The 15,164-nt window shown below is 42.4% G+C and overlaps 1 protein-coding gene across 1 annotated transcript; it reads right to left on the reverse strand.

Annotated features, from left to right (window-relative positions):
- Positions 1-630: 630 nt before the first annotated feature.
- Positions 631-14,883, reverse strand: ino80da (INO80 complex subunit Da). The gene is made up of 10 exons (XM_080456873.1): positions 14,486-14,883; positions 12,073-12,319; positions 11,171-11,988; positions 10,893-10,983; positions 10,581-10,805; positions 9,172-9,281; positions 8,862-8,995; positions 8,549-8,772; positions 6,002-6,159; positions 631-4,775 (listed from the first exon to the last, which is right to left on the reverse strand). The coding sequence occupies exons 2-10, from the start codon at positions 12,288-12,290 to the stop codon at positions 3,757-3,759; spliced, it is 2,997 nt and encodes a 998-aa protein (XP_080312999.1). The 5' UTR covers positions 12,291-12,319; positions 14,486-14,883; the 3' UTR covers positions 631-3,756.
- Between the last annotated feature and the right edge of the window lie 281 nt (positions 14,884-15,164).

The following is a 15,164-nucleotide window of genomic DNA, read 5'->3' on the forward strand; positions in this document are numbered from 1 at the left end:
GCAGCCAGGTTGAGGCCATTGTTAAAGGTGTTAAAGACGGCTCGCCCCCATAGAGGTATAATATAGCTCGCCCCTGACGGTGCGTTGTTGTGTGCGGCTGACGGTGAGTGCTCGCTCGTGCATGTGGAGCACGCGCGAGCCCCCAGCCTGGGAACTAAGGGGTCGACGACCCCCCGTAGCACCCCCTTCAGCTCAACCCTGCTTTTACTCAAGTAAATCTTGAGTACAGGACTTTTACTTGTAACTGAGTATTTATACTTTGTGGTATTGATACTTTTAATTAAGTAAAACATTTTAGTATTGAAGTTTGAAGTGGAACACAACTTGAACAACATTTTGAAAGTGGAACGCAACTGTTTGGAAGTGGAACACAAAATGAACGCAACATTTTGAAAGTAGAACGTAACATTTTGGAAGTGGAATGCAACAAACATTTTTTTAGTATGTGATTTCGGACTATATAAATGGCCTGAATTTAGTATGCATTTCATGCACCATTTAGTAGCTACTAAGTTTTCAAACAGCCTATTAAAAAGTAATTTGGAAAACTGTTGTGATTTCAGACGCAGCCTAGTTTTGTCAACAGCTGACTTCCATTACCATTGAATAAAAACACATAACAGCTTTTATCATCAGCGAATACCTCACAGCAAGTTTTATTTATACATCCAAAAACAAAGGATCAAATTTGTCACACTATATACAGATATTACATACAGTTTATACACATATTACATTTGTACACAAGAAAAATATACATAAAAATGTAAACCTTTGTATACAAAAAAATACCTTAGACAAATTAAACAAGGACCAATAACAAAAGGTGACTAGATTATTAGCTCATCCTATCATCTTTAAAAACAGTAATACAGTACATTCAATGAGTATAGGAATTTTGTCAGCCAGCTCTGAATTCAAGCAGTTACATGTGCCTACGAGCCCTGTTAATTTTGATCTATGTGGTTGTTGGGAGAGTAAACGGTGCAGCGACTAATCTCATGCTATGTGAATACAGCAGTATTACCTTGCTTACTCAAACTCAAGAAACATTCCATCCAACCAGATTTTTTTTCTTGGGGGGTATTGTCTTACATCTACAAGTGACAATGCTGCATTCACCAAGAATCCCAGCTGTGGAGCTAAATTTATACACTTAATGTGTTGTCTCTTTGGAACTGAGAGAAAGAACTGGGCCTTCTCACAGCTGGAAGTGGGGTTCTGGTGCAGTGCTGAATACCGATAATGATGGCAGCTGTTCTAATGAGTGTCCAAGCAAAAAGGCAAGACAGATGGGGGCATGGTAAACACCACCGGCCTCATCCAGTCCTGTGCAAATCTTATGTTGAAATACAACAAATCTGGATCTGTTTTTCTATGCAAACAAAAAAACAAGTTATGGTACAGGTACACAATGCATATATTTGGACCTCATCTAATATCATCAAGAATCAAGCCGGTAGTCACAATCTAGGGGAAATGCTAATATGCTCATGAAACAAAGGTTGTTGCCCCAGTCCAATCCCAGATTTTCAACAGCTGCTTAACAGCTTTCAAAAATAGTCCATCAGAATGTTAAAATCGAATGACAGCCTACTACACATCCAACTTCAGAGAGAATAGAATTCATATTGATAGCGAAAAACAAAAGACGTCCAGATGGTGCAAGGGTCAAATCCCTGCCCACCACAATGGAGACTGGTGTTTGATACCTCAACGATGCCTCCGGCTTGGCCGGGCGCTCCAACGAACACAAATGTCCGTGGGTGGGAAGCTGGTAGGGGATGGGCAATCTTTGTCACTGCACTAGCGACTCTTACAGGTTGGTCATGGCGCCTGTTTAGCAGGGAGCGCTGTTCCTCTTCACTTTCAGGTGAAAAGCGGCTGGCGACTCCATGTGCATTGGAGGAGACGTGGTTGTCTACACCCTCCCAAGACCAACAAGTAGGGGTTGGCAGTGACAGGGACTATATGTACATCGGGGGAATTGGTAATGAGAAAATGGAGAAAACAAAACAAGAGATGCGTTCCACAAAACACAAGTTCCACTGAATACTTTGCAAATAACAATTTCAATCCATTTCTACTCAATAATTCACCAATAAACCCCAATGTAGATTGCTAATCTATATACTTAATACTCAACAATGTCTGAGAATCTGTCAAATTCTAATAAAATATCAAAACTTATGGTTCTATTGACGTTTGAGTAATTATGCAGGAGTTGTCAGGGAGGGTAGGCAGAAACCGCTTTTTTTTTAAACAGCCAACATAGGAACCCAGGTAACAGTGCATCATTGACCTTAAAATTCAACTGATAATGTATCTGTAGAGAAGAGCAGACAGTGCTATACCTCAAACATGCTCATTGCACCAGTAATACCATGGTGTCACACTACCACAGACAGCTGACAGAGGGCAAAATCATGTATGTCCATATACCATAGTCACCATATCCAAAAACGCCACTAAGCGTTCTCTTAGTCATTCAGTGGGTAGGATGGCCATAATTTCGCAAGGTGGCTTTCATTCTGCAATTGGGCTCCTGATAGTGATAACCTGTTTTGTGACCTGGTGCACAGAGACAAGAGAGCAACCGCTGAGAGTGGACAACAGATGACCTGGATTTGGCCACCGTAACTCCTACCGTTAAACTTTGTAAACCCACTCAGTATAACATAGGAGAAGTTGGCCTGGCCGTGTCAGTGGTCTGTTGCATATAAATCTCTAGTTCCTCATTAAACAAAAAAAAGTTTAGCCAAGATTATTAAAAGAAAATACGTTTTATGACACAGTTAAGACAGGCCCAAACATATTCCTGGTCCACATCAGCCTGGATTACATAGTGAAGCTACATTTAAGTGGAGACCAATACAATACCTTACGATACAAGAGTATGTCCATGTGTTTATTGCTTTTGAGTAGCCCGATTTACGTTTCAAGTGCCTACTAGGCCACCCATGTGGAGACCCACAACCAATGGTGAGGTCAGAGTTCTTGCGTCTGAGCAAACGGATAAAAGAGCATAAATATATACACAATATAAAAACGGATGTTTAAAAGCAGTTTGGTAACTTCTCCATTTCTGTTAAATAAGAGTGGATCTCAAGATTCCATTTCATGATAACAAAATACATTTAAACATAATGGGTCCCAAGTTCTCACAACCTGTACCCTCTTGTCTTTCATGGTGATTGAAGCAGTGTATGACACATTTGAGAGGGAAAAAAAGAAAAAAAAAGAAAAAAAAAACCTTAATGATCGTATGAGCAAGGCAGGATATAGTGGATCATTATTAGACAGGACTTAACTGGCGAAACAAATAAAACGGACCATTGATTGAGGCTTCTGTCAATAAAATTCTTGAGCACTGTTTTTATCATGATGATGGGAATAATCTCTCCTAAGGTCCTTCCAACAATGTTTATCAGTTTAACCTACTATCTCCACCACCATGTCTGCCTAACCATCGCCCCCTACTGGTGAAACCACAGGGCAGCACACAGCTCCAACTGGTGGACTCACACCGACTCAAACTTCCTTCAGGGAGACCAACTGGCTACACAAAATAAAACTATTAAAATAGCAAGGAAACTCTGAGGTTGTGCAAAATTAGATCAAAAATAGTGCACCATTACCACATTGCACACATGTAGCAGATGAAGAAAGGTGGGTCAGTCAGAAGCCACATGACTGGATTCTAAGTGAATGCGAGTCCACTAAGTAACCTGCAGCCTGTGTAGACCACCTCTGCTCTCAGTTACTTTGCGGGAAGTGGGGTATGGCGCTGTTGGCACTTGCAGCAGTGGCACTCGCTATCGAGAACCCAGTGGGAGGCGCTGTAGAGCTGTGACTGGGCTGCACATCTTTCGGGATGCCGCTGTGGGAGGCCAACTGATGGCCGAAGGCCGCGCTGAACTGAGGGAGCTGCTGCTTGGGCTGCGCCGAGGTCAGAAGGTCATGTGAAGAAGAGGAGGGCGAGGGGGCAGGTGGTGTAGTCAAGCCCGTCAGGCCACTCTGGGGCATCGCTGAGAGGGCAGCCATGGGCTGAAGGGTCACTGAGTGTGTGGTGGAAGGGGGAGTGGACAGGGAGGTGGTTATGAGGTGACTCTCTGGTCCTATGAGGTTGCCAAACTGTGTGGGATCAGTGAGGGGGAGAGGGAGGTTGTTCCATGAGGAGCGCGGTGGTCCCGGCACCCCACTAAGAGGGACTTCCAGCAGGAGAGGCGTGTCTGTCTGAAAGGAGCTGGCATGGGGGGACGATATGTGGTCACTGTATGGGGATGGCACATGTTCACTGCTGTAGTGGCTGCCTTGTGGAGATGATGTGGGCACGTCGGACTTGGCCAAGACGTGGGGTGTGTGTGTCCTGGAAAATGTTGTGTCTGTCATGGGGCTCTGTGTGAGCAGGGTGGTGGAGGGGGCTACCGTAGCCGAAGTGGTCAGGCTGGGCCCGGAGGCTGGGGCCTGATTAGAGGGCTGAGATGGGGGCGAATGGGGGAAATGACCCCCAGCCGAATGCAGAAGGTTGTCCTCCAGCTCTAAGCTGGTAAAGTTCTCTGTGGGGATGCGGCCGTTCAGCAGGTCACCCATGCCCCCAGTCTGGACCGTCCCGGGGAACACAGCCATGGCTCGGTGGTCCACACCTTCAGACGAGGCCAAGTCCCCCATGGAAGTCAAGCACACCAAAGAGTCTGGATAAGACCCCATGGCCTGCAGCGCACGCACCAGCTCTTCAGCTTCCTCTGTGGTAGGCAGCAGGTCCCCATTCTTACCTACACATGCACAAACATACAGTATCATATTGCAACCTTATGTACCAATTCTGTAAATACTCTGTCAACATTCAGTGCAACAGGCAGTGTGTTCTTCTCTTCATATTCTACCATTCCATTTTCTTTCTTTAGGGGGGGATTTCTTTGCCTTTATTTCATACTGATAGTCACAGTGGAGTGACATACAGCAAATGGCCCGGCTGGCTGGGAATCGAACTGAGGACTCTCTGTCAGGCATTAGAGCCCATGTGGTACATGCCCTAACCAAACCGACTATCAGGTTGCCCTGGTCCATGCGCACTTACACAGGTCCATTTAGATGTGTGAAATTCATATTATTGATGGTATGACAGTATTTGGTATTCCAAATTACACCAGGTGTTGCAGGCTATTTTTTATGCATTCTCTGTACTCGCTCACATGGCTGGTGCAAAAACGTTGCTCGAGTTTCCACCCTTTGCAGTGACATACCATTTGCGCAGATTGCATATTATATTACCGTATATTTTCCTATGAAATGTCTTCAGGACAGAGTCCTCATTTAACTGTGTAGATGGCTGAGAGGTTTCACCAGTCACTTGACTCCAAGTGTTTTCCACAAACATCTCAGCACGTGTTATTTGAAACCTTGGTGGTTGTTTGTTATAAAATATGACTTATTCAAAGTAGACAATTCACATACATTTTACTTTCCCGTTTGTTTTTAATCACACAATTTATTATATTCTTCTAACCATAGTGATGATTTCAGTTTCAGATGCTTCTGTTTATAGTTCTATAGACCTTGTTTGGGGGGGGGGGGAGATTTGGTGATACAAATGTAAACAGTCCAACAGCCACTTGTTATGTCTGCAATGAGTGTTTTGAGAAGCATCAACAAGCATTATGTATGCAAGAAATGTATAACTTATTTTACTTATCAATTTCATGGTGTTATCGATATATTGAGTGGTCCATCCAGTCCCCAATGATGCCCTTGCAAGAATTAATCGTCAATTTTATTCTCTCTAAGGTCTACCACCCTACATGTACACAGTCACTGTCATGAAACACAAATAATATAATCTTTATATTATTTGTGTGAATACTACGGAGCAACGTATCCAGTGAACGTCTGGTAAGTATTAACCTACTCAATACATTTCTGATCCTAATCCAAGCACCAGACATAATGGGACTTAATAAGTGCACAAGTGAAAGATAAAAGGATGTGTAAAGATTAGCACCTTCAAACAAGTCGAAGTCCTGCAGGTCATCTGGAAGCCTTGGTAACACATCAGAGAAGTCCTCCTGGTTCAGCTCTAGGTCATTTGGAATGTCTGCCATGTCATTGGTGATGTCATCAGGAAGCTCATCTGTGCTCAAGTCAGGGGTTGAAGGGCTCCTGGTGGACAGAGAATTAAGTAGAAATATAAAAAAAATTGCACTCTGGTGGCTCAACCTGTTAATGTGTCAACTCATTATGGCTCATAATGTAATAATAACGGTTCATAATGTAGTAACTTAATGTAATAAAAGCTCATAATGTATTAATAACGGTTCATAATGTAGTAACTTAATGTAATAAAAGCTCATAATGTAATAATAAACTGTTAATGTAATAAAATCATGAGAGCATAATGTAATAAATTATTTTTGCATAATGTAATTATGTGTTACACAAAGAACCGCACAATGTAATAAAAGTTCATAATGTAATAACGGCTCAAATAGTCAGTATCTAGCTCTAGTCCAGAGCGTTAGCAAGTTGATACTGAGTCTGACATGCTGCCATAGCTTACTGCGCCTACCCTTTTACAGAAAAGAAAAAAGATAAAAACAGTCAAAATGGAGAAATAAAAACAGTCAAAATGGAGAAACAAAAAACAACAACAAAAGACTTTACATGTACATGATTGCTGTACATAGCAATACATATACGCTATAACAAATAAGTTATTCGTGCAGTTCCCTCTATGCTTTTTTGTAGTTACACATTTTTGCTACACATTTTTACATCCTTTTCAAGGCTGTTCCACAATGTTACTCCAGTAAAAGTTACACGTCTTTAGGTCCTTACACACCGGCGAATGTGGCGAATATACGCAAAATTCGGACTCGTTCCGAATAATTAAAAGACGCTTTTTCGCTTCGCTTTTCCGCTTTTCCGCGCCATGTACGCTTGCATTGACTTTATAAGGTTTTTTAAAAAAGCGTATTATTCGCACGAAAAAAATCGCCCCGGTTTGTAAGGACCTTTAGTCTTGCATTTGTTCTGGTTTTTGATTTAGAGAAGATGCATGTACCGCCAAGATTATACTGTGATTGTCTTTTATAAAACATATTCTGGATACTGTCCGGGAGCATGTTGTTATTGATATTGTACATAAGTTAAGCAATTCTAAAGTCCACTAGTTCTCTGAATTTGAGATTGTTTGCAATTATGAATAATGTATTGGAAGGTTCATAGTAATCAACTTGATTAACAATTCTTATGCTTTTCTTTGGGAGTATGTTACTTAATACATTATGCGCTCATGATCTTATTACATTTAGGTTATTGCATTATGAACCATTATTACATTACATTATTTCTGTTGCTCTTTCATGTTCTATCCCAATATATCAGAAAAGCTGCCTGCCTGCAGACAAAGCATAACCTGTGAATTGGCAGCTTCATCGACATCACATTTAAATAGACCCTTCACCCAGGGTGTCTGTAGGTATCTAGCACTTTAAATTTAAGATTCTTTAATATTCTTTTAATATCATGTAACAGGACATTTAAGACCAATTTTGTATTAAAATAAAAACAAGTCATTGTTAAATGTCATTGCCAATGCAAGGTTGGCAACTTTCAGGGATTGGTTAGATGGGGTTATGGGTGCACAGATACTGTATACATATATGTAAATATATGATAAACAGGTAATTTGTACCAGTTAGGGTGGTTTTATCCAGGCTTAAGACTGTTCTGCTTATAAATATGGTACCCTAAATACGTTTTTTTAATCATAATTGAAAGTTTTATTGAAGATATTAAATGTGAGTAACATAATGTGCTGATTTGAGATACATGTCTGTTTTCCCTTCTTTAATAATGGTGCTGTTCAAATGAAGGGGTGGTATTTTCATGCCTTGTCTGTCTTTTTAATGTCTGTCTTTGCAGAATTTTTATCTATATCTGCATCACTTGACTCCTATTCTGCCTTTGAATCCATTCCCTATTATTTCTGTAGATATTGAATATATTGCCCTTTATGCACCTTCTCCATCTATCTCTCCAAGTCTCCTACGTTCATTCCCTCTAATCTTTTCCTCTGCCCGTCTATAACTATAATATCAGCCATACTGTTCTGACACATAATATATATACTTCCTTTCTACTGATACTAGCTTAGAATTATTAATTATAACAATAGAGGATTAACTATTATCCTGTTTTCCTGTGGTATATATTAAAGTAAGCTGATAACGTCAACAAGCTAGCTCAAATTAGTCTGACTACTTGACACAACTAAATTGGATCCGGAACAAAATAGCTTCACATTCTGTTATGGCTTATAGCCACTTACTTGGCGCTCATTTGTTAAAGTAAGTTTCATACATTGTTGACTGTCAAGCTTTTCTCTACTATCTCACCTGTCTGCCAGCATTTGCGAAGGCAGCACTCACTGCTAAATGGAATTCTCCTCACGTCAAGTTATGACTTTTCAGATCTATATCCAGGGTTGGTGGGATGTTTGGGATAGGCAGACTGAAGACAGCTGGACACACATAGGTAGGTAACAAACCTGATGCTGGCCTGTGAAGGCATGGCTAGGCTGGTGGAAGGCATCCCCAGGTTTCCCTGGGGCAACGCTGGAGGGATGGGCTTCTGGGGTCTCCGCGGCCCTCTTCTCCTCTTCTTCTTGTGTTTTTTGGTGAGCGCCGGAGGTTTGGTCTTTTTACGTGGCTTACGCTGCTGCTGTTGCTGGTGTTGCACTCTTCTATTACCGTCCCCACGCAGGAAGTTGTCCTGTGAGGAACATGTGAACAAATAGTTGTGTTACGAAGAGGGAAAAAAAGAAAGAAAGAAACCTTTTGTGAAATTAACAGCGTACTCACCATCTTTTTGGCATGCTCTTCGCAGAGTGGCGTCTGGTGTGTGATGTCAAACACGGGGATAGAACACTGCTGACCGTCGGCAAATTTGGCTGTGCAACTAGAGAAAAGCTGTTGAGAACGATTCAACAGGATGTCTGGACAGAATTATAAAGGAAATACTACCATGCTGAGGGGCGAGCATTCATCAAACCTCTTCTCAAAAAGACATTCACTATCGTGTAGTCTGGAAGATCACTATGCAGATCTCACACAAACATATCGTAGATGAGCAACTGCAGTGTGCCGGTAGTGGAAGCTGTGCAAAGGATACGCTGAAAGCAGTGTCGGGTGAATGGCAGAGCCCTGTTGCTGCAGGTCTGGCCCTTGGTGCTGCCAGTGCAGATTCCTGTCTCTGCGTTCTGCTGCCCTGTTGGAATCACACTAAAGAGAGAGACAGACTGTGGCTGAGCAAACAGCGACCAGAGCACCAGTCAATCTGAAAGGAAATTCATACTATTGCTCAATGAAAATGGTGCATTTTCAACCAAAACAAAAAAGTGCTCATGGGAGAATGTCTTTTTTTGTCAGCCCAACACTGCAGACGGGCACCTGCCTTGTGAGTATAAAAGCCTTGAGCCTTGCATCAGTGCTGTGCAATGGGTGCCAATACATTATGTACATTACAAAGAGAGGAGTGTTGCTTAACCATAGTGTTGTCATCGACACACTGTGGCCCTCATTTATCAAGCTTGCCCAGGCCCGAGATCACCACCACTGTCGGCATTTATCAATCTATCGTCACTTTGACTTGAGCGTACGATGCGCTCAAATCTCACATCAGGTCTCTAGATCGTGTACAAAATTCCATCGTAGACATGCGGTGCAGCACTGTCTGACAATCAGACAGACATTTTAACATTATGCAGCAGCCAATAATCACTTAAAATGATGTAACCAAACATCTAACATATAACCCTGTGTATCCCTAACATAAGGTTGTTATAATTACGGGGTTAATGGGTGACATAAATACAAGCATTTATAATCAAGCTATTAAAAACAATCTATCATATAAAGTTGGATGCTTAATCAGTCACCCATTTAAACAGGAGCTTAAAGCTTTTAAGTTCAGATATCTTGACATTTGGCTCTATTAAGACCTACAGCATAAGCGCTTACGAGAGGATTTTCATTTTGCAAACAGCAACGTATGGACATCTCCAGGGCATTTCGGTGCTGGGTGAAATTGATATTCAAAACGCATTACAATCATAAGTTAACATAGCCTACATTTTGGTGTGATTGACAAAGATTACTCCCACATGATAGGCTATATGATAATCTCACTCGCAAACAATGTAGGAGTGCATGTTCCACAGTGTGCCAAAAATATGCATGGTCGGGCCACGGTGGAATGCGAATGGGCTTCACTTGGATCAAGGGGGGACTCGACTGTCTGTACATGAGTGATACGCCAGGTAAAGTGTCAGACATCTGGCCTGTGTGGCTGTTGTGCACAATATTGCTTTAATATTATTGCCTTAACAGGGTGCCATTGGATGTTCGAAGGGAAGGGACTGGATGACGGAGGGACGGGAACTTTCATCACTTCTGAAATTATGTCTGGCAAGTATGCTGGTTTCTACGTTCCATTGATAAATGAGGGCCTGTGACTTCATTCATGCATCACTTTTTCCTGATTGCACCTTAACGCTTTTAAACTGTTATTATTCAGGATACCTTGAGGCAGTCTGAGAGACACAGCGTAGCTCCTGGATCAACTGGCCAGCACAGTCAGGGTCCTTACTGGCAGAATGTAGCAGGGCTTTGCGGAAGGCATAGCGGTATCTCTTCTGGCGCATGCTTGCCCTCTCCTGTCTGCACATGTGCTTGTATTTCTCTCGGAGGTACGAGCAAAGCCTGAGCAGCCGCGTTCTCCGAGATGAGTCACCTTCCTCTTCCAACCTATTTATTTAAACAATTAATAGCAGTCATTACATGTAATATAACATTGAAATGCATGCTGTAGTGTGAGTATAGTCTCCGACTAACCCATCCTGCTGTCTCCAAGAGCTCTGAAAAGGTAGCTCTCTCTCCACTTCCTCTTCATCATCGTCAGCGCTGTCCTCTGACCAGTCCAGTCCTGGAAGAGAGCTTGTTAGAGCAGCTCATCTATCTCAGCAGCCTCCTACTACAACAGCTACATCGAAAGAATCTTACTCAGTCAGTCCTTCAAGTGCCTTGCATATTTGACTTATCAGTACGAATAAATACAAAAATAAGTGTATGAATGGTATTTAATTGTTTGTAAATGCAGGGAGAGGAGGCACCTAGATGTGGGAAGAGGTCTCCATGATCCTGATGTCTCTTGGCGCAGAGCTGAACCAGATGCTGCAACCTGGCCAGGCAGGCAGCTGGCGGTGAGAAGGCAGCTGGCCGCATGACCACCACATGCCGCTGAGTACTACTAGCACTGTCCCTGCAGCTAGAGGGCAAGTGAGTGGCAGTGACATGGGGCTTTCTGCTGAGCGATGGTCCGGGGGGCTGTGCTGGACTTTGCGCTGCACTGGTGGGCGGCCCTGGAGGCAGAAAGGTAGGTGTCTGAGGTGGTGCTGCATTGCATAATAAACCCTGCTGTTGTCCGGTTAGGACATAAGAGGGCACGTTGGAGTGCTGGGGGGTCTGGAGAAGTCCTGACTGCTGACGGGAGAGGTGAGTGTTGAGTGGCGAGGCGGGGTGGTGATGGACTCGGGGAACGGGAGAGGGGCTAAAGTGCTCTGGAGGTGGTTGGAAGAGGTCAGTGTCATGGTGGAGTTTATGGTTGAGTGTCAGACGACCCTGCAGTTTCTTCTTCACGGCGATGCCCTTCCGAGGAGTACCTGCCTCCTCCCCGTCTGTGTCATCCTCATAAAAGGCAAAAGGGTCCAGGAGCTCCCCATCTGGAAGGGGTAACAGGCGTGTACAAGGGGGAGAGGGCGGAAGCTCATCCAGACCGTTGGATGCTTTCAGTGCCAGAGAAGGTACAGTTATGTTAAGTGCCACTGACTCTAGGTGAGGTCGTGAACGCATTTCCTCCAAAGCATCATGCTTCTTTTTTCTTTCCTTCTTGGGGATAAAGCCCAGAACTTGTAGGTGACTGTTACAGTATCTGTGGGGGGAAAACATACTTTTTAACATACTTATGTTAAAAGTGTGAACAGACAAGCTCGCAGAGATACAAACAAACACTCACCTGCGGTCCTCAGACTTGGGGATGGGATTGGTACATCGCTGGCTATTGTACTTGGCGACATATTCACATTGCTTGAAGGGGGCAGTCTTATCCTCCAGAACATGTCGGATACAGAAAGCATAGCCATTTAGTCTGCGCTGTTTGCAGAGCTTAGGGCTGTATGAGCACAATGGCTTATTGTCCACCTCCGAGAAGTGTATGTGTTTGCCTTCATACATCACGTGACTCTTGTCCTTGAGAACATCAGCTGATGGGATAAAGGTTGGGAAAACTGAGAATTACATCACAAAAACTTACAGAAGATGGCCCTTCCTGAGCCTGCAATCAACACAACATGCAGAGAGTAATGCTAGCTACCTCCCCTCTACAATAGAAATCCATTAATCTAAATGCTTTCCAAAATCATGATATGTCAAAACTGTTCCTGTGTGTGTGTGGGGGCGGGGGGAGCATGTCTAGGCCTGTCACAAAGATGCAAAGCGATATTATACTATATATATATATATATATATATATATGATTGACTTTTATACCACTTAAATGGTGCAGCTCGGTCATAAAAGACCGGTTTCTCCGGATTGGGTAAATTGCTGATCACCAATCGAGTCATTTGGAGTGAAAATCGGCCGATTTAAATCGGTGGCCGATCGATTGGAGCACCTCTAATTATAATTCTGAGCCATAAATCACTCAAGATATGACTGCATACTCTAAGTTTGTTGCTAATGTGAATTTGTTTGATTTTACGTGTATGAAAAATCACAAACCCACAATAATATGCTTCTGTATTGCAAATAAGCTTAAACTATAAATTGTCACAGTCAGTAAACTAGTATGCACTAATTTGCATGTCGGGCTATGAACGGCAAAAGGTGCATTTTGTAAACATAATTAACAGAAAATACAGTATTCAATTCAGACTATTCACCCATCCACTGTCACAATCTAAAAAAAAAACACAGTGTAATGCTTGTACTGGGAACGGGATATAAATTACTCAGCAACCATTTAGTTAACTCTATAGAGTATAAACCAATAGTGATACACACTGATGGTAGTAAAAGTAAGTAAATCACATGACAGATGACTGCTAGTGCAGGAGAGAACGTTTTAAGAAGCACAACTTGCTTGCACACAAAATTATCTCTCACTGACAGATGACCATTCTAACAATGTTGGGTCAAAAGTAAAAAACAAAACAACAAACAAAAACAACAAAAAGGACATGCCAACTATTCATATTCCATCTTGATAATAATGGACTAGTTAGTATTCAAATGAGATGCTACAGAATGAATACCTGAACCAGTCATCAACGAGTAATAGGTTAGCTGGCTAGTTAGTGAGTAGTGGCTGACAGTCTGACAATAAATGTGTTCATTTATTTTACTGGTTAGTTGCCATAAGTTGGTGGTTAACACGTGATGAATATGCGAGGAAGTATTAGCTATCCATCACCTGCAACAGCCAAATGAACAGCTTTAGCCGGCTGCTTAGAAGTGGCTAGTTTGCTAACATTAACACTGGTGCGACTGTATCCTAGATATAATTATGTATTTTCCCCCACATATTTCCACTTTGAAGTGTAGGCAATTTTTTGGCACGCTCGTATGATGTAAGGTACAATTTAAGCATGTAACTACTAGAGCCTGAACAGCTAGCTAACCGATACTAGCTAGTGATGTGAACTAACTTGTTAACATTAATATAACACGAAAGTATACATAATAGACGCGTACACATATAATACGCCATATTATACGAATTACCAGGTATATATCTAACATCCTCTGGACTTACAATGAAAATGTAATAATATGAGCCAGACAGGAACAGGTGACAGAATGTTAACTTTAGCCAGCTAGCTGCCAAAGCTAAAAACACAAAAAATAGTAGGCGGTAGCTAGCCAGGAAACGGAAACATAAGCAAAAGGCTAGTAACATTATAAGAGTCCACTTTCGGTTCAAAGGGACGTCTAAGAGCAAGTTTGTTGGAAAAGTAATACCACCAACTGTATGACGTTATCAAATTGGACCTAATTAAAACATTAAACATGTTAGCCACACAGAGCCACACAGTTCCAGACAAAGGGCCTGCAGCGGAGGCTTTGAGGCCTGTCTAAGAGAGGCCTTCCAAAAAAACACCAGTCGATGAGTCGATCTCAATCACTAGCTGTTACTACTATTTATTATAGTATTAGGTCGCCGCACGACATAAGGCCACCATATAAATCGACTTGTCTGCACCTGGCGACTATAACTGCGGTATTTAGTTTGGTTTTCAGCTATAACAAATAAACGTCAACGATAGGCCTCTGGGCAGGGGGCTAGAGTAGACAACGCGGCCCACCGTCGACGGCACAAGACCGGCCGTGTGAAAATAGAGTCCCAGGATGTAAACGGCTCCGCTTACCTTCAATTGGTATGAGCTGTGTACGGTATTCACTCCGGGACAGACGGCTCAAATGTCTATTAGAATCAGCTAGGCTATTTGTGCATCGATATTCGATTTTGTAAGATACTAGCAGTGATCTTCATCGAACCCAGTATATCTTGAAATACAGATGCATGTAAATATAGATTATCCACAGCAAACATTAGCAAGTTGGGGAGGCTGCTGAGGGTTTTTTTGTTAGGTCCACAGCAGACTCCTCACAGCACCACTACAGGCACTGCGGGGACATGACAACAGTCCGCTGAACAACAACAACCTCTCCTACCATATTGGAAATTCAACTTTGTAAAATAGCAACAGCACTGTTGTTACAAGTGCAATGTAATCCATTCTTCGCATGGACATGACATTGTGGTTGGACGACAGCACTGTTTCCATTGTGGACATTACGGTGATTAGGTAATTGTAGTAGGACAAAACGTCAGCCCAGGGAAATGTTAATCTGTAAGATCCACCTGGATCACCCGCTATCATCTTCATGAATGAGTTATCAACCCTGACGGACTGTTAGCGACTGACTGTTGCTCATGGAACACGTGTCAATAACACGTAGGAGCTGGAACACAACAGAACATACATGCATAACATAAGTGTATTATATATATATATATATATATATATATATATATATATATAT

The sequence above is a fragment of the Gymnoscopelus braueri genome, assembly GCF_963280865.1.
Source record: "Gymnoscopelus braueri genome assembly, chromosome: 18".
Taxonomy (NCBI): Eukaryota; Metazoa; Chordata; class Actinopteri; order Myctophiformes; family Myctophidae; genus Gymnoscopelus; species Gymnoscopelus braueri.

What these genes read in the sequence shown, in the direction of transcription:
- ino80da (XM_080456873.1), bottom strand. Translation starts at nt 12,290, where the DNA reads ATGTATGAAGGCAAACACATACACTTCTCGGAGGTGGACAATAAGCCA. An exon ending in CCCAAGTCTGAGGACCGCAG is followed by an intron (nt 11,989 to 12,072) that starts GTGAGTGTTTGT and finishes TTCCCCCCACAG; the next exon opens with ATACTGTAACAGTCACCTAC. An exon ending in GGACTTCGACTTGTTTGAAG is followed by an intron (nt 4,776 to 6,001) that starts GTGCTAATCTTT and finishes GTGCATGTGTAG; the next exon opens with GTAAGAATGGGGACCTGCTG.